The sequence below is a fragment of the Mobula birostris genome, chromosome 3 (assembly GCF_030028105.1).
Source record: "Mobula birostris isolate sMobBir1 chromosome 3, sMobBir1.hap1, whole genome shotgun sequence".
In the NCBI taxonomy this organism is placed as follows: Eukaryota; Metazoa; Chordata; class Chondrichthyes; order Myliobatiformes; family Myliobatidae; genus Mobula; species Mobula birostris.
In genome coordinates this window covers 106,069,446-106,093,103 of record NC_092372.1, presented here as the reverse complement: position 1 = coordinate 106,093,103, position 23,658 = coordinate 106,069,446, and the positions used below count along the sequence as shown (strand labels likewise).

Here is a 23,658-nt window from a genome sequence, read left to right as displayed (position 1 = left end):
GTAGAAGTACAGAGACAGATTAGGAAGATAGGCAAGAAAGTAGCAAATTAAATACAGTGTTGGAAAATGCTTAGTCACACACTTGGTAGGGGAAGTGTAGAGACTACTTTCTAATCGTAGAAAATCCAAAAATGTGAGATACAAAAGGACTTGGGAGTCTTTGTGCAGAGCACCCTAAAGGTTAACTTGTAGGTAGAGTTGGTAGTGACGAAGGGAAATGCAATGTTAACATTCATTTCAAGAGGTCTAGAATAGAAGAGCAGGGATGTGATGCTGAGAGTATAAGGCACAGGTGAGGCCTCATCTTGAGTATTGTGTACAGTTTTGGGCTCCTTATCTAAGAAAAGATGTGCTGGCATTGGAGAGGGTTCGGAGGATGTTCACAAGGATGATTCTGGGAACGAAAGGGTATTATACATGGAATGTTTGGCTCTGTGTCTGTACTTGCTGGAATTTAGAAAGATGAGAGGGGATCTCACTGAAACCTTTCTAATATTGAAAGGTCTAGACAGAGTAGATGTGGAAAGGATGTTTCCCATGGTGGGCAAGTCTAGGACCAGAGGGCACAACCTCAGGATAGAGGGGCATCCATTTAAACAGATGTGGATAAATCTTTTCAGCCAGAGGGTGGTGAATGTGTGGAATTTATTAACAAAGGCACCTTTGGTCATTGGGTGTATTTAAGGCAGAGCTTGCTAGGTTCTTGATTGGACACAGCAACAAATATTATGAGGAGAAGGCCAGGGTGTGGGGCTGGCAAGGGGGGGTGGGAAAGGATCAGCCATGTTTGAATAGCGGAGCAGACTCAATGGGCCAAACTCAAATGCTCCTGTGCTTATGGTCTTATAATGCTGAAGCTTTATGAGACACTAGTACTGTCAACAGTTTTGGGCCCTGTATCTCAGAAAGGATGTGTTGTCATTGGCGAGAGTCCAGAGGAGGTTTATGAGGATTCTGGGAATGAGGTGGTTAGCATATGAGGAGCGTTTAGCAGCTTTGGGCCTGTACTCACTGGAGTTGAGAAGAATGGAAGGGGATCTCATTGAAATCTACGGAATGTTGAAAGAACTAGATAAGGTGGATGTGGATAGGATGTTTCCCATGGTGGGGATGCCCAGAATTAGACGGCACAGCCTTAAAATTGAGTGGCGACTCTTTAGAACAGAGGCAAGGAGGAATTTTCTTTTTTAGTAGTGAATCTCTGGAATGCTCTGCCATAGACAGCTGTGGAGCCCAAGGCACTGGGTATATTTAAAGTGAAAATTGATAGTTTCCTGATTGGTCAGGGCATCGATGGTTATAGCGAGAAGGGAAGTATATCGGTTTGAGTGAGATCTGAGATGCACCATGATGGAATGGTGGAGCAGACTCGACGGGTTGAGTGGCCTAATTCTGCTCCTGTGTCTTGTGGTCCTATCCTGGAGCTTCCATTCCTTTTTGATAAGTTATTTGGTTGTATCTCATCGATAAATACTTTTATATTGTGCTCTTAAATTGCATTTTATTAATAACCTTCATATAACAGTCGTTTTCAAGAATGCATTCACTCCATGGTACTAATTGAATGTTTCTCGTTGAATTCTACAGCTTGGTCTGATGTAATTGTGTGTTGTGTTCTATCACTATGCCTGTAAAATTCAGGGCATTGTCTCTCAAAACTACAATATTTTGAGTCGACAAATGCACGTTTTATTCCGATTCTGAAACTGAGTTACGTATGTCTTGCAGAATTTTGCTGATCTTATTATGAGTGGTTTCCGGCAGTATTTCTTTGTTATTTGCCAAGTGATAGGAGAATGTGGGGGAGGGGCGCAAGAGACTGCAGATGTTGGAAGTTTGGAGCAACACGCAAAGCAAGCTGGAGGAACTCAGCGGTCCCGGCAGCATCTGTGGAAAGAAATGGACAGCTGACATTTCAGACCAGCATCCTTCATCAGGATTGGAAAGAAAGGGGGGTGCTGGTTAGTATAAAAAGGTGGGAGAAAGAGTTCAGCAAGTGCGTTAGGTGAGGGGGGGAGAGAGGTAGAGTGGGAGCGAAGCAAGAAACTGTCCGGTATGAGAAAGGTATGTTAAGATGGCAGCATGTGGACACAGCTGCTTCTACAAGGTCAGCCAAAGGTGTTATTGTTTTTTTTAAACTTTTATGTTTTATGGTTACAAGGACATTAACAGCTTAAGGTGTTGAGTTTCTTCCCTGGCAGCGAGTTGCTGATTGGCAGAGAAACTGGAGGAGCTGGTATGCACCATGATGCTGCCTGCATCGGAAGGTGTTGGTGCACGAAGGCAGTATGCAGTCTAACAGCAAGTGATCATCTTAGTTGCGTTTCTTGTGATCACAGGACCCTGTTGGACGTTGCTGTTGCAGTCCAGTTCAATGATTTATTGGCAGACGGCAGGGTAGCTGTGGCCTTGGTTGTGGTGAGCTGTCAAGCTGTGTTGTCACTTGTTTGCAGCAGCCCAGGGAGTGGCGTCTGACTTGGGCGCTGCACTGGATTGCCAGAGGTGTTGTGTGGCATCCGTGCTGGAGCCAGTGCTGGCTCCTGCCTGTGTTCGCTCGGTAGAAGACGAGCTATATTGTGTTCGACTGTAGAATGCTGCAGCATTCATAGTCTTGGACTATATATTTTTTGTATGACTGGTTTCTTGTGTGCCTTATGTTGTGTATGACTGTTGGTTCAGTGTTTGGTACACGTTGACCTGGAGTAACACTTTCGTTTGGCTGTATTCATGAATATTCATGTATGGTTGAATGACAATTGAAATTGAACTTGCAACTAAGAGATAATAGGTGGAAGTAACAAAGGGCTGAGGAGATGGAAATTGATAGAGGATAGTGGACCATGGAATAAATGGAAGTGGTGCAGAGCAGAACCATTGGAGCAATTTGTGGGTGATGGATAAGTGTGGGGAGAGCCAGCCTTGGATACCTAGGAAATAAAAGATAGTATCAAATTAAAAGCTCAAGTACAAAGTCGCAAAGAGTAGTGGGAAATTGGAGGATTGGGAAAACTTTAAAAAGCAACAAAGAGCAACTAAACAAGAAATAAGGAAAGGAAAGATGGAGTATGAAAGTAAATTAGCACAAAATATAAAAACAGATAGCAAAAGTTTTTATAAATATATAAAGTGGAAGAAAGTGGCTGAAGTCAACATAGGTCTCTTGGAAGACAAGAAGGGGAAATTGATATTGGGTGATAAGGAAATGGCTGAGGCATTGAATGACTATTTTATGTTGGTCTTCATGGTGGAGGACACATCTAATATGCCAAAGAATGATGTTATGGACGAAATGGGAGGTGAGGACCTCGATAAAATCACTGTCACTAAAAAGATAGTGATGAGCAAACTAGAGGGCCTGAAGGTAGATAGGCCCCCTGGTCCTGATGGGATGCATCCCAGGGTGCTGAGGGAATTGGCGGAGGTTATAGTAGACGCGTTGGTAATCATTTACCAAAATTCTCTAGACTCTGGGCAGGTCCCAGCGGGTTGGAAGACAGCAAATGTCACGCCACTTTTTAAAATAGGGTCTAGGCAAAAGACGGGCAACTATAGGCAGGATTTCCCAGTGGCCACACATTTGAATTCCATGTCCCATTCCCATTCTGATATGTCTATCCACGGTCTTCTCTACTTGTATTCCGTCTGGGTAGCCTCGAACCTGATGGCATGAACGTTGACTCCTCTAACTTCTGTTAAAGCCCCACCTCCCCTTCGTACTCTATCCCTTATTTATTTATTTATTTATTTATTTATCTATCTATCTATCTATCTATCTTTTCTCTCTTTTTTCTCCCTCTGTCCCTCTTACTATAACTCCTTGCCCATTCTCTGAGCTCCCCCCCCCCGCCTTTTCTCCCTAGGCCTCCCGTCCCATGATCCTCTCCCTTCTCCAGCCTGGTATCCCTTTTGCCAATCAACTTTCCAGCTCTTAGCTCCATCCCTCCCCCTCCTGTCTTCTCCTATCATTTCGGATCTCCCCCTCCCCCTCCCACTTTCAAATCTCTTACTATCTCTTCTTTCAGTTAGTCCTGACGAAGGGTCTCGACCCGAAACATCGACTGTACCTCTTCCTATAGATGGTGCCTGGCCTGCTGCGTTCACCAGCATTTTTTGTATGTGTTGCAACTATAGGCCAGTTAGCCTAACATCTGTAGTCAGGAAAATACTTGAAGCTGTCATTAAGGAAGAAATAGCAGAACATTTAGAAAGGAGTAGTTCCATTAGACAGATGCAGCATGGATTCAGAAAGGGCAGGTCTTGTTTGACAAACTTACTGGAGTTCTTTGAGGACATAATGAGTGCAGTGGATAGAGGGGAACAGGTGGATGTCGTATACTTGGATTTCCAGAAGGCCTTGGATAAGGTGCTGCACAAGAGGCTTATAAATAAGGTACGGATGCATGGAGTCGGAGGAAGTGTATTGGCATGGATAGTGGATTGGTTAACCAATAGAAGGCAGAGAGTTGGTATAAATGGGTGTTTCTCCGGTTGGCAGTCTGTGGTGAGTGGGGTGCCTCAGGGGTCGGTGCTGGGCCCGCAGCTGTTTACCATTTACATTGGTGATTTGGAAGAGGGGACTGAGTGTAGCGTAGCGAAATTTGCTGATGACACTAAACTGAGCGGAAGAGCAAATTGTGCAGAGGATGTGGAGAGTCTGCAGTGGGATATAGATAGGTTAAGTGAGTGGGCCAAGGTCTGGCAGATGGAATACAGCGTTGGTAAATGCGAGATCATCCACTTTGGAAGGAATAATAGAAGAGCAGATTATTATTTAAATAGTGAAAGATTGCAGCATGCTGTTGTGCAGAGGGACTTGGGAGTGCTTGAGCATGAATCTCAGAAAGTTGGCTTGCAGGTACAACAGGTTATTAAGAAGGCAAATGGAATATTGGCCTTCATTGCTAGAGGGATTGAATTCAAGAGCAGGGAGATAATGCTGCAACTATACAGGGTACTGGTGAGGCCGCACCTGGAGTACTGTGTGCAGTTCTGGTCTCCATACTCGAGGAAGGATATACTGGCTTTGGAGGCAGTGCAGAGGAGGTTCACCAGGTTAATTCCAGAGATGAATGGGGTTAACCTATGAGGAGAGATTGAGTCGCCTGGGACTATTCTCTCTGGAATTCAGAAGAATGAGAGAGGATCTTATAGAAACATACAGAATTTTGAAAGGGATAAATAAGATAGTAGTAAAGTTGTTTCCATTGGTAAGTGAGACTAGAACTATAGTCATAGTCATACTTTATTGATCCTGGGTGAAATTGGTTTTCGTTACAGTTGCAACATAAATAATAAGTAGTAATGAAACCATAAATAGTTAAATAGTAATATGTAAATTGTGCCAGGAAATAAGTCCAGGACCAGCCTATTGTCTCAGGGTTTCTGACCCCCCAAGGGAGGAGTTGTAAAGTTTGATGGCCACAGGCAGGAATGACTTCCTATGACGCTCTGTGTTGCATCTCTGTGGAATGAGTCTCTGGCTGAATGTACTCCTGTGCCCAACCAGTACATTATGTAGTGGATGGGAGACATTGTCCAAGATGGCATGCAACTTGGACAGCATCCCCTTTTCAGGCACCACCGTCAGAGAGTCCAGTTCCATCCCCACAACATCACTGGCCTTATGAATGAATTTGTTGATTCTGTTGGTGTCTGCTACCCTCAGCCTGCTGCCCCAGCACACAACAGCAAACATGATAGCACTGGCCACCACAGACTCATAGAATATCCTCAGCATCGTCCGACAGACGTTAAAGGACCTCAGTCTCCTCAGGAAATAGAGATGGCTCTGACCCTTCTTGTAGACAGCCTCAGTGTTCTTTGACTAGTCCAGTTTATTGTCAATTCATATCCCCAGGTATTTGTAATCCTCCACCATGTCCACACTGACCCCCTGGATGGAAACAGGGGTCACCAGTACCTTAGCTGTCCTCAGGTCGACCACCAGCTCCTTAGTCTTTTTCACATTAAGCTGCAGATAATTCTGCGCATAACATGTGACAAAGTTTCCTACCGTAGCCCTGTACTCAGCCTCATCTCCCTTGCTGATGCATCCAACTATGGCAGAGTCATCCGAAAACTTCTGAAGATGACAAGACTCTGTGAAGTAGTTGAAGTCCGAGGTATAAATGGTGAAGAGAAAGGGAGACAAGACAGTCCCCTGTGGAACCTCAGTGCTGCTGATCACTCTGTCGGACACACAGTGTTGCAAGCACACGTACTGTGGTCTGCCAGTCAGGTAATCAAGAATCCATGACACCAGGAAAGCATCCACCTGCATCGCTGTCAGGTTCTCCCCCAGCAGAGCAGGGCGGATGGTGTTGAACGCACTGGAGAAGTCAAAAAACATGACCCTCACCGTGCTCGCTGGCTTGTCCAGATGGGCGTAGACACGTTTCAGTAGGTAGACGATGGCATCCTCAACTCCTAGTCGGGGCTGGTAGGTGAACTGGAGGGGACCTAAGTGTGGCCTGACCATAGGCCGGAGCAGCTCCAGAACAGGTCTGTCCAGGGTCTTCATGATGTGGGAGGTCAACTAGGGGACATTTCCTCAAGATTTCAGGGGAGAAGATTTAGGACGGAGATGAGGAGAAGCTGTTTTTCCCAAAGAGTGGTGAATCTGTGGAATTCAATGCCCAAAGAAGCAGTTGGGCTTCTTTACTAAATATATTTAAGATACAGTTAGATAGGTTTTTACATAGTAAGAGAATTAAGGGTTATGGGGAAAAGGCAGGTAGATGGAGTTGAGTTTGGGGCAGATCAGCCATGATCTTATTGAATGGCAGGGCAGGCTCGATGGGCTGGATGGCCTACTCCTACTCCTATTTCTTATGTTCATATGGGCAAATCAAGCTGGTCTGGATGAGCACCTGGTTCAAGACCTGGCGAACAAAGATCAGAGGTAGGACAGTGAGAGATGGTCTCAAAGTATCTCCATCAAAGAGAGGAGGAAGCCTTCAATGTTGGAGTTGATGTGTTTTATCACCAACCTCTCAAAAATAGTTTATTACTGTGGATGTAGGTGTTCCTGGATGATTGTCATTGAAGCAGGCCACCACATTCTTCTCAGACACTGTCATAATTGAAGCTAGTTTGAAGTAGGTGGCACCACAGGCTACCAAAGCGAGAGGTTAAACTTCTCAGTGAGCACTTCACTGAGTTGATCAGCACCAGGTCTTCAGTACTTGGCCAGGTAACCCATGTTGGCTGGATGCTTTCCGTGGGTTCACCTCAGACTGAAGTCACAGGGTCATCGGGGGTTGTGGAAGTTTGTGGTTCCTCCATGTTTTGATGGTCAAAGCAAACTTAATGCGAAGCCCTGTTACCCTGTTTGCTTGATTTCACATTGTAACAGATGTTAGCATTCAAGCCTTGCCACAGCTTTCAAGCATCCTTTGATTTAAGTTTAGCTCAGAATTGCCACTTTGCCAATGAGCGTTAGGTGTTCAAGGTCGGGAACACGAGTATGACAAAACTGCTACATCTGAGCACCACAGAGAGTATATCATGAAACACAGCACACCACTGCCCCCATCTCCCCATCTTTTGCCTTTTCCAAATCAGCAGTTTAGTCCATCCTGTGTAGATAGGTAGATATTTTGTTGATCTCAAAGGAAATTAGTGTCACGTAGCATTGCAAGTGTACAGATATAAATATTAGAAGAGAAGTGGAAAGAATAATAAATGAGTTAGAAACATAGAAAACTTACGGCACGTTACAGGCCCTTTGGTCCACAATGCTGTGCCAAACATGTACTTAATTTAGAAATTGCCTAGGGTTACCCATAGCCCTCTATTTTTCTAAGCTCCATATACCTGTCCTGGAGTCTCTTAAAATACCCTATTGTATCCGCCTCCACCACTGCCGCCGGCAGCCCATTCCATGCACTCACCACTCTGTGTTTAAAAAAAAACTTACTCGCCTCTGTACTTACTTCCAAGTACGTTAAAACTCTGCCCTCCCATGATAGCCATTTCAGCCCTGGAAAATAGCCTCTGACTATCCACATGATCAATGCCTCTCATCATCTTGGACACCTCTATCAGGTCAGCTCTCATCCTCCGTTGCTCCAAGGAGAAAAGGCCGGGTTCACTCAACCTATTCTCATGAGGCATGCTCCCCAATCCAGACAACATCCTTGTAAATCTCCTCTGCACCCTTTCTATAGTTTCCACATCTTTCCTGTAGTGAGGTGACCAGAAATGAGCACAGTACTCCAAGTGGGGTCTGACCAGGATCCTATATAGCTGAAACATTACCTCTCGGCTCTTAAACCGAAAGAATCAGAAAGTGCAGAATCAAATATCGCTGTGATGATTGTGTGTTCTAGTATCAATTGTTTGGCGACAATAAAGTATAAACTCAGACCCACAGTTGTTGAAGGCCAATGTACTTAACCACAGAGTCAAGCTTTGAGTGTCCACAAGCAGTCTAACAGGATGGAGTCATCACTTCCCCAGCTATAGACTGACTCATGGCTGAGGGTAAGAGTTACCTCACATTGCTGTCTTTGGAATAGCGCTGTTGTCTTAGTCTATTACAAAAAGTGCTCCTCTGTTCAGCCAAGGTAGCTCGCAGAGAGTGAGAAACATTGTTTAGATGTTGCCAGGATTTTCTGTAGGGTCCTTTGTTCTACCACAGCCTGGTTTGATTCCTATAACAGAGCCAGCCTTTCTAATCAGTTTATTGAGTTTGTTGGTGTCAGCTGTGTTGCTGTCATTGCCCCAGCGCACCACTGCATAGAATGTTGGTGATAACAAACCGGTAGAACGTGTGAAGGAGAGGCCTGCATACTCTAAAGAACCTCAGTCTCCTCAGGAAGTAGAGGCAACTCTGGTCCTTCTTGTACACATCTTCTAAAAGCCTTCGAACCTGATCTCTGAATCTGGTAAACCACATATTGGTTAAAAAAAAACACAACTATTCCTCATTTCCCTATGATACAGCAATCTTGCCCTTGGGTCTTCAGTTTTATTCTCTAATGGCTGTACATTTGCTAAAGGGATGCTGGGTAGAAGTGGTCTCATTCCTCTGTTTCAGCCTTTCTATCACCAACCGGCCCCCGCCCCCCGGTAATGATTTTGGCCGTGACGATGAACCTTTGTCTGCTTAAAGGTACTTTCATACCTGCTTGCTTGCTTGAGAGCTCTGACAGCCAAGTCCTTCAGAAGACTGTGAATGTCAGTTCAAAATGTGTAGCTTAAAGGGAAATTGCATGCTGCAGTTTGCAGTGAGAGTAATTCAAAAGTGGTATTTTTAGAAGTTCTGCCTGCAGAATGTTGCTATGGCTCACTGGCGCCATCTTGTGGTAAATAAAAATTTATCTTCAAGCATGTTAAATGTTCACAGTTTGCTACTTTACAAAGTACTTGGGCAAAATATAATCAGAGAAATCCGTTCATTAATAATCTTTTGTTATACATAACAGTATTTGCTAGCGAAAGTGATGTGATTAGACATCTGGCTTTGCACAGTTTTCTACTTGGTAGATTTAATGTTATAGCAGCAGGAGTATTAATTAATCTAGCTTCTTAAATCTGCAGCATTGTTTGAAAATTATTTATAATCGATGCTTTGTCATGTTCATCATTTAAGTTTTATTTTTTTGGGTATTTAGGGACATTTATTGAAGAGTTTCTTAGCGTATCCAAAAACAATTTCCTGTCAGTTTTCAAATTCTTAGAAATAAAATAACTTAAGACTTCCAAAGATATTTTATTTATTTGCATGTTTGTATTGCCTAGAGAAAATTATTCTACAGTAATCTGAAATTAGATTTTAGATTTTTCCTGGTAGCTGTTGTCACTGGATTATGTAATGCATTGCTAACTCATAGTGTACTGAAGCAGAAAGATAGCAATTGTTAATCTTAGAGACTTGAATCTACAGTAATATTAAATCTTTAAAAGCCACCAGCCAAGTTGACTGTTGTATCAACACGCACAAAACGCTGGAGGCCAAGCAGCATCTAAGGTATAGTCAACGTTTTGGGCCGAAAACCTTTGGCAGGATACCGACTATTGTATGTTTTGCCTCTAATTTTGACCTACAGGTTGGATTTTGATATTTTAATCTGAGGTTCTTTCAGAAGTTAGGGAAGAGAAACAAAACATGTTGCTTCACAATCATTTTATTAAGCATTAATAGAACAAAGGAAAATTGTAACAGATGGTGACAGGTTTACTAAGTGAAGATAAAAATAAGGTTAACATGTGACTGACTGCCTTAGGGACTCCATCTCTGGTTTTTTCTTTGGTGTTTACTCCTGAAGCCTTCCCCATGAGTGGGTATAGCTGCAAGGCAGTGGAGGTTTGAGATCAGAGCTTTCCTGCCAACAACAGCTGATGAGCCCCATCTTCCCTGTAGTGACTGGTTTTAAGACGGCATTAAGCTGCCTTTGTCCTTTCTCATCTCAGTAGAAGTGGTTCCGCTGGGCTTAGTAGCTAAACCACGTGTGAAGGCCATGAACTGGTCATGGTTGTCAGAGGCTGTTTGAGATCCTTGCAGTTTGAAATATTTAATAGGATTCATGGGAGCTCATTAAACTTGCATATACATACCATTACCACTAGGAACCATACTAGGCAGTTACTTGTATGCAAGAATACTTAAAATATAAGCAGATAATTATTAAACTCCTTAGAAAATAACACTGAAACAGTTTAATCTAAGAATTAAAGAGTCAGATCCAACAAACCCCATTTGATTTTAAATCATACATTTAGAATCATTATATCTGAAAATTCAGAGGCAAAGAAACAGTCAAAAACTGATATGAAATATCATTATTAGATTATGAGGACACACAGTCCTCTTTCATTGTCACTTAGTAATGTATGCATTAAGAAATGATACAATATTCCTCTGGTGTGATATCACAGAAGCACAGGACAGACCAAGACTGAAAAAACTAACAAAACCACATAATTATAACATATAGTTACAACAGTGCAACAATACCATAACTTGATGAAGAACAGGCCATGGCACAGTAAAAAAAGTTCAAAGTCTCTCGAATGTCCCACATCTCACGCAGATGGGAGAAGGAAGAAAACTCTCCCTGCCATGCCCGACCACAGTCGGACTCTGAGTTGTGCGAAAACTTCGAGCCTCTGATCAGCCCTCCGTCACCGAGCGCCATCTCTATCTGAACGCTTCGACCTCAGCCTTGGTCACCAGCAGCAGGCAAAGCTGGGGATTTTGGGGCCTTTCCTCAGGAAGATTCTCGATCGTGCAGTGACAGCGGCAGTGAACTGGCATTTCAGAAATTTCTCCAGATGTTCCTCTGTGCTTTCATGTCTGTCTCCATCAAATCAGAATTGTCCACGGCCCCTATTTAACAAATACCATATCATTTCACCGGAGAGCTGCGCGCGCTGCATTGCGCTGCCATCTTCTCCTCCCACCTAATTATGTGCCATATTGTATTATATTGACCATGATTGTTCTTGGTAAATTTTCGTACAGAAGTGCTTTGCCATTGCCTTCTATGCAGTGTCTTTACAAGACAGGTAACCCTAGCCATTACCAATGCTCTTAAAAGATTGTCTGCCTTGCATTGGTGGTCACATAATCAGGACTTGTGATATGCACAACCATCCACCACCAGCTCCCATGGCTTCACGTGACCCTGATCGGTGGGGGGCTAAGCATGTGCTACACATTGCCTGAGGGTGATCTACAGGCTAGTGGAAGGAAGGAGCACCGTGCACCTCCTTTGATAGTGGCGTATCTCCACCCCACTACCCCATGAAATATCAAAGGATATATATTCATGAATTCATAGGATTATGTCATGATTAGCCAGATTGGTAGGCACACTTACATGAGTTTGAACTATTCTATTAATGATCACCTTTAAATGAGTAAAAAATGTAAATTATGTTGAGGCATATTAGTATGAATAATATGACTCATAATATTGAGTAACGCAAGCTTCCACGACTTGAATGAATCCAATCAAAGAAATCCCATTCATCACATTGATGTATTTCAGCTGCTTCTTTACAAATATTATAGCCAAGTTAGATATGTCTTCAGACTCATCAGGTGTGTAAGTATAACACTCCTTGCCTATAACTGCAAAGAGAAGACCTATTGCAAGGGTTCCCAACATTTTTATGTTGTGGACCAATACCATTAAGCATGAACTGGAATGTTACCTTCTGAAGTTGAGCAAAAGGTAGTTTTTATAGTGAACACATGAGAAAATTTTGTAGCTTTGTCATGAACATTAGATGTTGGTATATCTCTGGATGAGATGATTTGGGTTAGATATGATATTCCCTAAATTATGCTGATTATATTTACATAAATGATCCAGTTTAAAACGATTTGTGAGGGCATGATGATCATATATTTACGTCTCCCTTGAGAATAATGGATCACAGCCATAATGTGGACATCGCCATTGCTGGAATGTTTAATAAAGAAAGCATGTTCGTTCTGGATCTGCAGGATTGCTAAGCACTGGTGAATATTTTGAAATGTGTGGTATATATTGACATTGCCAATAGCTAGAGTCAACAGTATCAGCAAGTTCATGTGATACATTGAGTTATCTCATCTGGCACATTATGAATAGGGAAAATTGACAAAAATAGAACAACTAATAATATTAGAATAAACTTCATAATGCCCAGTAGTTATCGACTTGCTTGAAGTCTTCAGTGGTTATTCGTTTACTTACTGTAACCCAGTAGTGTGGGCACTGTGGCCAAAAGGTTGCTCGCACATTAACTGCAGAGCTGGTTGTCCTCGTCCTTACCGCTTGAGCTTGCTTGCAGTGACTGGTATGTATCCACTTGCTTTTACCTTCAATTTTCACCATCGATTTGGTAGTTACCAGCACTTGATAAGAACCTTCCCATCAAGCTTCCAGTGGATCCTTATCCCAGGAATCAGGGTGTGTCCTCCTCCTGCTGGATCAATCCAAGTGGCTAGAAACAATTTTAGAAGCAGACTGTACAACTTGGGTTAATTTCACACAATAGTTAACTGTCTGCTAGAATGTGTATAGCATCCTCTCTCAAATTGAGGGCTCCTGGTAGTAACATAGGATGTCCTATTACCACCTTGAATGGGTGTAATTTAATTGTTTTTATTTGGGGGTGTTGTTCTGATGCTACTTTAAAACCATAAGAAGAAACTTAGGCCAGGTATGTCTTTCTCATTATACTTAGTCATTGTTTGATGAGAACATTTATTTGATTTGTCTTGATGATTCTGGACAATGAAAAGACCATTCAGTGTTCATCAGTCAACATAATCTGTGACAAATATTCTGAGCGAAATGTGTTCCTCAGTCAGAGTCGATGAGACATGGCACTCCCATCTAGGAATATAGTTCTTGATTAGAGTTTCTGCTGTGTTCGTGGCAGTGGCTTTCCTTGTTGGAATAGGTTACACCCATCTTGAATATTTGTCCACTATTACCAGTATGTCTGAGTATCCTCGACACCTTGGCAAAGTATTGTATTCCACTTGTAAGTATAAAAATAGACCTGGTGGGGCAGGAGCACTTAATGTGGTAGCTTTAATGCTGCTGCAGGAATTGTTTTCAGTTTCGAGTGTTTGCCAAGCTTGTCCCCTGAACTTCGGCTTCCATCACTATTGGGAGAATCTGTTGATCATCTTTTGCACCCCAGTATGTCCTAGAGAGTATATCTGCTGTGCCAGGTAATCTTGTCTGTAATGGAGTTCAACTTCATTTCCGACTCTACCAATACTTAGCACAAAACAAATGTTTGTGTGGTATTTAATTCAGATTATTTTAAGATTTCTTTTCTTAAAATCTATATTATTATATTAGTGTTGACTTTTAAAGGCATTTTTTACCTGTTGGAAACACCTAGTGTGAAAGTAAAATACTGTAAAATTCATATTTTTGCACAATAACATCTGATTCTTTTAAAGGCATTAAAACAGTAAATCATTGCAATTTTACCCTTCTATAGCCTTTCTAACAATATTTTGCTGAATTAACTTTTCTTCTGTAGCCTAACTAATGCACAGCTTTCCCCCCCCCCCCCCCCCACCCTTCTTAGCTAGGAGCTGAAAGTGCAGATAACATTGGAGCAGTTTTGAACAGCAAAGAAGAACAGAGGGAGATTGCTGAAACCAGGGAAACTTGCAGGTTAGTAGGAAGGCAACTGTTTGCTAAATCTTTCTGGATTAGGTTTCTTGTTAAGGTATTTAGGAGATTAAATTTAATAGTGTGTTTAAATTTGGATCACTATTAAAGGTTCAAAGATTTATTTATTATCAAAACAGGTATTCCTGTACAAATTTTGCCTGTAATACATTAGGCTTTCCCTTTATTTATAGTTTTTTAATTATAAAGTTATTAAGCAAGCAACTTTGTTGAAATCATTGCTTGAAGTTGCTCTTCTGAGATGTCATAGAACAATCCCTTCTTTGCATATACCATATGCATGTTTGTGCTTTCATCAGCCTCAAGCATGGAATCTCCACCTAAGCAAAAGAAGAATTGTATGTATGAATCTGTATCTCATAATACAATATCTCATTGTTATTTATTTTATTCAATATATTCTATTATACCCAACTCGGTTTTAAGAAGTTAATGTGCTGTAGAATTTTTCTTTCGTATATGAAATATGAATTTACCTGTTTTGGGTCTGGCAAAAGTGTACAAACTTTTACACTTGACATCAATCTCTTGTATACATTGGGGAAAGACTGATTTTGTAACTTGATAATGTTACAGTTTTAAAGCCTAAATCAGACTGACTACATACTCAAAAGATCTTTTGAACTCTTTTGATAAGTTTTCAAATATTATTTCTTTCCAAATGTTGAACAACTTTTAATCTGTACTTGTTTGTGCTGAAAAGCTCTGCTCCCCGGATGCCTGTGCTTGTTCTTTGTCATCAAGGAGTATTCAGTTTATAACTATTTAGCAATTTCCAATCCCACTTTTACTGATTTATGTACAAGCTTTGTACATTAGCATCACTGTGACTCTCACTTTCATGTTTATCTAAGCTTGCTACTGGGTAAATCTGTGAAATGTGATGGTTGCAGAATTGTGCATCATCTGCCATATGTTTCATTTTAAATTGGGATTCTAAACCAGTATTACAGCTGCCTAAACAGCAGATTCTTCTGTTTTAAGAGGCATGATCAGTAGAAAAAAAAGTGTCTTGTGGGTTGATTGAATCAAAAATTTCCATATCTCGTATGAAAATTAGATTCAGCCTAAAATGAAATAAAATCATGTTGTTAGTTTCAAAATCTGGATCAATTAACAAAAAACACTATTGCTGATGGTGCCCCACTGTAATATATTGTGGTCTCCTGTGCGTTTGCTTCAATTCCAGTCTTACTGATGTATGTTCGATATTTCATTGTTCTGCAATGACATTAAATCCACGCAACATACTTAGAAGATTACTATTAAACAGGATTTTGTTTTTATAGTGGCAAGCTTAGGAATAATAAAAGTGAGATCAACTTTTACTTTGATGAAACTGGCTATATATATCAAATCTCTACTGTTTATTGGTCGAGTAACAGCATAAGTTCTAAATGGGTAAATTGAGTGTGTTGTAATTTCATAGAACATAGAAAACCTACAGCACAATACAGTCCCTTCGGCCCACAAAGCTGTGCTGAACATGCCCTTACCTTAGAAATTACCTAGGGTTACCCATAGCCCTCTATTTTTCTGTGCTCTATGTACCTGCCCAGGAGTCTCTTAAAAGACCCTATCGTATCCACCTCCACCACCGTCGCTGGCAGCCCATTCCACACACTCACCACTCTCTGTATACAAAAAAAAAACCTTACCCCTGACATCTCCTCTGTACCTACTTCCAAGCACCTTAAAACTCTACCATATCTTTCTGCATCTGAGCTATTTCATCATATAAAGTGCAACATTTTCATTAGGTAGTTGAAAATTGAATAACGTTGTATTCATAATAGTTAGAACTGATGTAATATTCTCAGCTCTAGTGTTATGTGATGACACAGTAAAATTGATTTTGCAGCAAACCCAGCCTGTGTTGAATTGCACTGTGCTTGCAATCAGAGCTGACTTAAACAAAATAGAATGTTTTTTTTCCTGTTGTGACTCAGAATAGTACTGCAGGAATATATACAGAAGTTAATTTTTTTTTGTACTTTTATGGTAGTATAGCAATGTCATTAGTAAGGCTAGCAATTTTAGGTTGAATTATGGCCAGTTTGTTCTTCTAATTTTCCTTTCCCGTGACATAGTGACATTATGGGTGGAGCCCAGCATAAAATGAAGAGTGCTTAAAATCTACAAGGAATATTTTTGAGTAGGTGGGTTACTGGAACAAATAAAGGAGAATCTTTACCTTTCCATTCATAAAAAACAGATATGCACTATTATGTGCTTGATCTCACAAATGATTGTATTAACCCCTTATTTCTTTAAGAAATCTTGTTCCTACAGAGCACACAGAGTTGTTTTGGAAAGTGGGTTGACCAAGAAAAATTGAAATGCTAAACTGGCCCGATGGTCTTTAATTCTTGGAGTAATATGGTAGCTTCAGAACTTTACTCATTTATAGTATAGATGAGTATTTTTATAATTGCAAACTATCTGTTTTTAGATGCATAGAGATTGAACAGAGTGAAGAAAAGGTATAGATCAAAATTGCATATAACATGAAGCTGGTAAGCACTTGGTTTGGTGTAAAGAGCTGATGGGAATAAGCTGCACTGAAGTGTTAACAATTTCATGATGGTATTAGCAAATCCTGCCACTACAAAATAGATTTCTCTTTATAGTTTGAGTGATTATTGCCAAATACTCCATTATTAAAGGAGTTTTAAAAACTAATTCTGTCTGTAATCAGAATAGCTCTTAATTCTACTCCTGTCCCTATAACCAGCTTGTGAACATCTTTTTCCATGTTTAGCTTACTGTTGGATTTGGATCCCTTTACAATATATTTGAATCTAAAATTATTGAAAATATGCCATTTAGAATGTTCGTAATTACTATAAAATTATTATAATACTGAGTTTAAAAACTGCTTTTAACAACCTGAAGTATGTAATCAGCTTTGTGGAAAATTTGTATGTTAGAAAGCCATTGAAAGTTGATAGGTTGTATTTTACAACTAACCTTATGACTGCTCAAGTAAGAGGACCTGGCTTGTACTTCTCACCATGGTATTTAGTGTCTTAACATTAAAATACAAAATGCTTGACATTTAATGTGCTTCATTTTTGGGTTTCAGTGAAGCTATAGATATCTTTTGGATAAAATTGATTATTTCACAGTAGTTACATAGCAATCCAACCAAACTGCTTTAGAATATTTTCGCAAATTAAATATGTAATGTAAGGTTTAGTCTGTGAGAAGGTTGTAAAATTTTCTCTGAAATATTGCAAAATAACTAGTGTTTCAGTCTTTCCTTGGAGAAGGATCAATGATTCGACAAGTCAAAAGGCGTATCACACAATTGGTGCACTGAATTATTGTTCCAAACTTGTATACATGAGGTCAAATCAACTAAATTGCAGTTGAATCCTAATGTGCAACCTGATATAATACAGTGGTTTTGACCACAAGAATTTGCAGAAGTCCAAATGAGTAGAAAGCATTTTTTAAAAATTGTTTCCATGTAATTTTATTACAGTTTTATGTTTATTCAAAGTTCAAAGTAGATTTGTTATCAAAGTATGTATACTATATACAGCCTTGAGATTTATCACGTTACAGGCAGCGTCAAATCAAAGAAACGCAATAGAACCCATTAAAAAGACCATCAGATATCCAATGTGGAAAAATAAATTGTACAAACAATAAAAATTAAGCAAATAACATTCAGAAATAAAGTTCACAGCCTCAAAGCCAGTCACAGATGAACCAGGAGCCCATTAGTTGCAGACCACGGCATAAGTGCAGTGCAGATTTGAGTAAACATCACCAAGCAGTGAGCTGAACATGGCCCAACCCTTGCATCTGGCTGTGACATCCTGAGCTTTTCAGTCTGGTTCTTTATTTTCAGTGGAGCTGCAACCATTGTTCACAGAATTTACTTGATCAAGTTTGGATCTGGACTGACATATGCAACAATTAGGATCCTTTAGATATCCTGTAGATATTTAGATTCCAATCCAGTGTGTTTGAAACACACTGATGTTCTGTTAGGGAATCAATGCAACCAAGTTTTGGTAGAGCAGTGATCCATTTAATGGAGGAATAGTACATTGACTGTTACTACCCCATAGGTTAGCAACTCTGTAAACATGACTTTTATTAACAATATTGTTTTACCTAAACTGATAATAGATAGTAGAACTCCACTGTCAACAAATAAGCTCTCGAAGAACTACTTAGAAAATGGCCTATTCCTCTTTCCCCTTTACTTTAAGCTCCATCAGAAATATCTTTGCATCAGCAGCTTGATAAGACATGGTCTTAAGATGATGTCCTATTAAGATGTTCTATTAAAGCTTTTTTCTCCTGCAAGCATTCAGAAGACTTCATTTTCTAGCAATTGTATAGCATCTGAGTGCCAAAAAATACTTTTGTCTCTTCCATCCTAAATTTTCATTAGTATTTGATAAGGTTTTAAAAACAAAAGTACCTCAGTTAAACTACAGTGCCCCCATTGCTGTTCTGGAGAAATACTATTGCACATTCCTGTTTTTTTTAAAATCCTTTACCATGGGAAATGGCATGTTTTATAGATAACCGTGATACACAAAAGAACTTTTTTAAGGGTTGCAGTGAACGTAATCAAAATTTGTCCTGTTTTGTGATTCTTTTGGTACAATTCAGTGCAGTTCTATCACCATCAGTTTTTTGTATACGTAAAATGCTTAATCACTTCATTAAGATTTGGGATTATATTAAGCATCAAAAATATGTAAACTGGAATGAATGGGGCAATTTGGATGCAACATCCATGAATCTTCTAGCTGAAAGTTTTAGTTAGTAAAGTCCAATTTAATCAAAGCACAACAATTTTAGATGATGATGCGTTTTTGTTTCCTTTTTTTTAAAGGAGCAGACTATTCTGGTGAGTACTTTTAAAAGAAAAAAAATATTTCTCCAAAGATTTCATGGAGAATGCAGCTTTAATATTGGTACATTCCTCCTGCAAATGGGGTCATGTGCTAAAATTCCACAACCAATTTGAGAGAGAGCTTTAGTTGGACACATTTCTATAACCTTTTCAATTATGGTAGTACTTTTAAAAAGAACAAGGGTATTTGCATTCTAATTCAAATATGTATTGTGAAATCCTCTATTTCCTCCTTGCATTTGGTTTCAAGTTTCGTATTCCATATTAAAGCTCCATTTATAACCAGTAGTGTAAACTTAATAATTTAATGTAGCCAAATTATTTTGTTCTGCCAGCATCATTAACTTGCAGAATGTAATATATATTTGTGTAAATTAATTCATGGAATGGGAGGGCTAAGAAGGATAATTTGGAGATGGCCAGAATAATTTTTGATTGTTTACATTATTTATGCAGTATATTTTGCATGTGCATGTAAGAGAAATATTCTTACATCTATTGTTATTTTGTGGAGGTCATGCCTTTTTAAAACTAAATCAATATTTTGTTTGGTGATTCCAGGGCGACTTATGACACATCTGCCTCAATTACGAAGCGGAAGCTTCCAGAAGAAGGAGAAGCCATTGAAGAAGAATTTGAAGAATACAAAGTAATAATGTTATGCAGTGCTTTTGTGTTTAGTCATCCTCAGGAAAAATAGAGATGTTTGCTTTCCATTTTCTTTTATCTCGCTTATCATATTTTAAAAAGGAAAATCTTGGAAGTACTTCCAGTGAAGCCATTTGTAACTTGGTTTCATTGGAAATTGTGGGCATGTCTTGAAAAATCATTAATATTGAGTTAATATAAACATTAAGTTAATGGTGTTGAAAGTAGAGAGTCCAGTTTATTGGCATTGGAATTGTTTTAATGTATGATATATAATCTTCCATATGACTTTTTTGTAAATTGTAACTGCACATTTTGCTAAGTTTTAAGGGAAAATTGAATTTACTTAATGCTTGGTCCAAGTTTGAATAATTTATATTTAAGAAAATATATTTGAAGTATGCATTTGTATCAGAGGAATTATTCTTAGTGATATCTTGATTTAATTTTGATGTTTAATTATAACAGCAGTTTATTGGAAGTTCAATGTAAAAACTGAAAACTGTGGAAATATGCAGTTGGTTAGCTATCATTTTCTTGAATCAGACCACAAATGTGACTGATCTGTTGAATCTGACTTTCTGTTTTTATTTCAGATTTCCATTAAACATAGAAACATAGGAAATAGGTGCAGGAGTAGGCCATTCAGCCCTCCGAGCCTGCACCGCCATTCAGTATGATCATGGCTGATCATCCAACTCAGAACCCTGTAACTGCCTTCTCTCCATACCCCCTGATCCCTTTAGCCACGAGGGCCTTATCGAACTCCACAGATTCACCACTCTCTGTGTGAAGAAGTTTTTCCTAATCTCGGTCCTAAAAGGCTTCCCCTTTATCCTCAAACTGTGACCCCTCGTTCTGGACTTCCCCAACATCGGGAACAATCTTCCTGCATCTAGCCTGTCCAATCCCTTTAGGATTTTGTACGTTTCAATAAGATCCCCCCTCAATCTTCAAAATTCCAACAAGTATAAGCCTAGTCGATCCAGTCTTTCATCATATGAAAGTCCTGCCATCCCAGGAATCAATCTGGTGAACCTTCTTTGTACTCCCTCTATGGCAAGAATGTCTTTCCTCAGATTAGGGGACCAAAACTGCACACAACACTCCAGGTGTGGTCTCACCAAGGCCTTGTACAACTGCAGTAGTACCTCCCTGCTCCTGTACTCGAATCCTCTTGCTATGAACGCCAGCGTACCATTCACCTTTTTCACCGCCATTATCTGCTGTTTTGATTATTACTAACTAGAAGTTGCTTTATATAGTGATTTGAGGAAATGCTTGTTATGCCTGTCTTGTAATCCAAAAGCACTTGGTTGTCTCATTAAATGTTTGAACTTGATTTCATACCATTTTATAACACGGTAGAAATGATCAAGGCAAGTTGCTAACTATTTACTTTCATTCTCCCTTCCAAGTAGGCATTAACCTTCCTTTTAAAGTTAAAGCTCCCTTCTACTAGTATTTTGTTTAGGAACCATATTCTAATTACCATCTGCCCATTAACAACATCTCAAATAATTATTTCATTTGAAAATAAATAAAACCTGCATATGTTGAAAATTGAATAGGAAGAGAAACTGTTTGAAATGGCAGGTCAGAAAGCATTTGTGGAAAGAGAAATAGTTCATGCATTAAATTGAAGTTCCTATGTCAGAATTTTTAAAGGGGGAAAACAAGTTAGTTTTAGGTTGTGGTAGATGGGGCAGAAATGGATAGGTTAAAGAAATTATCTTTGATTGGATGAGGCAGAGAGATCCACGGTGATATGTTATAGAAGGCCTCTGATCAAATGGATTAAATGAGTCAGCTACAAGAGTATGAAGATATAGCCAAAGTGCAAAATGCTACCCAGATCTCACTTTTTTAGATATTTACAGATTAGAAACTTTTTAATTACTGTCTCTCCTAATTTTCCACACCCATATCCAATGGACACTTTGGAAAAAATCTTAGACTTAAATCTTTCTCAGAAAGGTGTAATAGCAATTGTATATAATATAATTATGAATTTATGTCCTGATGCCTCTAATAAAATTAAAGCTGACTGGGAAAGAGAACTTGAGATTAATATACTGACTGAAAAATGGGAAAAAATTCTTCAGTTGGTGAATTCATCCTCTGTATGTGCTAAGCATAGGTTGATACAGTTTAAAGTAGTTCACAGGGCTCATATGTCCAAAGATAAACTATCTCGTTATTACTCTTATATTAATCCAATATGTGACAGATGCCAGTCTGAGATTGCTTCTCTAACTCACATGTTTTGGTCATGTCCCTTGTTGGAGAAATATTGGAAAGATATTTTTGATATTATTTCAACGGTCCTAAATATAGACTTACAACCTCATCCAATTACTGCTATCTTTGGACTACCAATGATAGACTCAAATAATTTAACCTCTTCATCACGAAGGATGATTGCATTTCTTACTTTAATAGCTAGAAGGTCCATTTTGTTGAATTGGAAAGAGATCAACCCTCCTACAGTATTTCATTGGTTTTCACAAACTATGGTGTGTCTGAATCTGGAGAAAATTAGAAGTGCAGTTTATGACCCTTCTATTAAGTTTGAAAAAATTTGGAGGCCATTTATTCAGCATTTTCATTTGATGTAATTTGATCATTTCCAAACTTGTTTTATTTCTCTGTACTGTTGTTGGAGGGGAATGGAATCGTCGATGCTGAGGTTTTCTTCTTTTCCATTTTTAAGTTGTTAGTTTTGCCCAAGTCTTCTAGTTTAGTTTAGTTTTTTTTTTTCTTTTGGGATGGGTTTTTTTTTCCTCTTTTTCTTTCTTTCTTCTTTTTTTTTTTGCTTTATATTATCCGTGATCAGTTCTACATGTATGGGAGTTTTGGTAATTTCCACTATTTGGTTTTGCAATTACTCTTTTTTTTAAATGTAACAATACATCTCATATTATCTGTATTATTGCTATGTTTTGTTTCTATATTTTGAAATTAATAAAAAGATTGAAAAAGAAAGAAACAAAATGCTGCAAATTACAGGCTGTGGGACATGCCCAACTTGTTCGGGTATGCTCAGAGAAAACTGAGCCAATATCGTAAATGGATGACTTGCAGCAAAGTTAGTCTAGAAGGCTGCAACCTGCCCAAAGAAGAGGTGCTCTTCCTTTGATTTGCGCTCAACTCCACTGTGATAATATAGGGGGCCACAATCAGGTTACATTGTGAGTATGGTGCCAAATTAAAGGATAGGAAACTTTATCAACTTGTTCTTACTCCTTTTTACATGCCTTTCAATCTGTCCTTCTAAAATGCATTGCTACTGTTCTGTGACCTATATTTTGGTATTATGTTGATCACCTTTTGCAGAGGGCTTTGTTTGTGATTTAAGCTATTGAAATAATATTGAATGCCAGTAATGTGTATGCACAAAAATAAAATAGAACTTTTTTTGAAAAAAAGTTTGCATATTTTTAAGTGTACTTATCTCGAATAAATGGTCCGTGGTAAGTTGCATTATGTTTGTTCTCTGCACCCTGCCTTTGAAGTTAATTCCATGAGATGAAGAGAGATGCACATCATTCCTCCACAAGAAAACATGTTTGTAGGGGCCTTGATATGTTAAGTTGACAAAGAGTATTAATGATTTACTTTAGTTTGAGAGAAAAGTGTTGAATACATTCTACCCAGCCTGTACAAATATGCTATTCTAAAATGGTTTATGTATATGCAAAAATTGAATTCATTCTGTCCTGAGTGGAAGCTACCCTGGAATCTTGGATCTGTTTAGACATTTAATGTTCACTCTCTTGGCAGGATGAAGTTGTAGAAGAGGAGGAAACAGAAATGCAATACAATGAGGAAATCTACAAAGATTCCAGCACGTTTTTAAAGGTAAGTATATTTTCATCCCATGATCTTTAAATATTGATGTGACAAAAATGTAGTAGGGTTCAAATGATCTAAATAATAGGATATACTTCAAATTAAATATCAGGATCTTTTTTT

At 39.1% G+C, this 23,658-nt stretch overlaps 1 protein-coding gene across 4 annotated transcripts in view; it reads left to right on the top strand.

The window, feature by feature from the left end:
- The window catches only part of mettl14 (methyltransferase 14, N6-adenosine-methyltransferase non-catalytic subunit), a 59,482-nt gene that overhangs the window by 9,595 nt on the left and 26,229 nt on the right, over positions 1-23,658 (top strand). The window contains exons 2-5 of one of the 4 annotated variants that reach the window (XM_072253170.1): positions 14,047-14,135; positions 19,015-19,029; positions 19,597-19,684; positions 23,467-23,544. In XM_072253170.1, the coding sequence (XP_072109271.1) occupies positions 14,047-14,135; positions 19,015-19,029; positions 19,597-19,684; positions 23,467-23,544 (270 nt within the window). Of the gene's footprint in view, positions 1-14,046; positions 14,136-16,605; positions 16,670-19,014; positions 19,030-19,596; positions 19,685-23,466; positions 23,545-23,658 lie in introns of all 4 variants that reach the window. The other 3 variants (XM_072253172.1, XM_072253171.1, XM_072253174.1) reach the window with 3 other exon arrangements.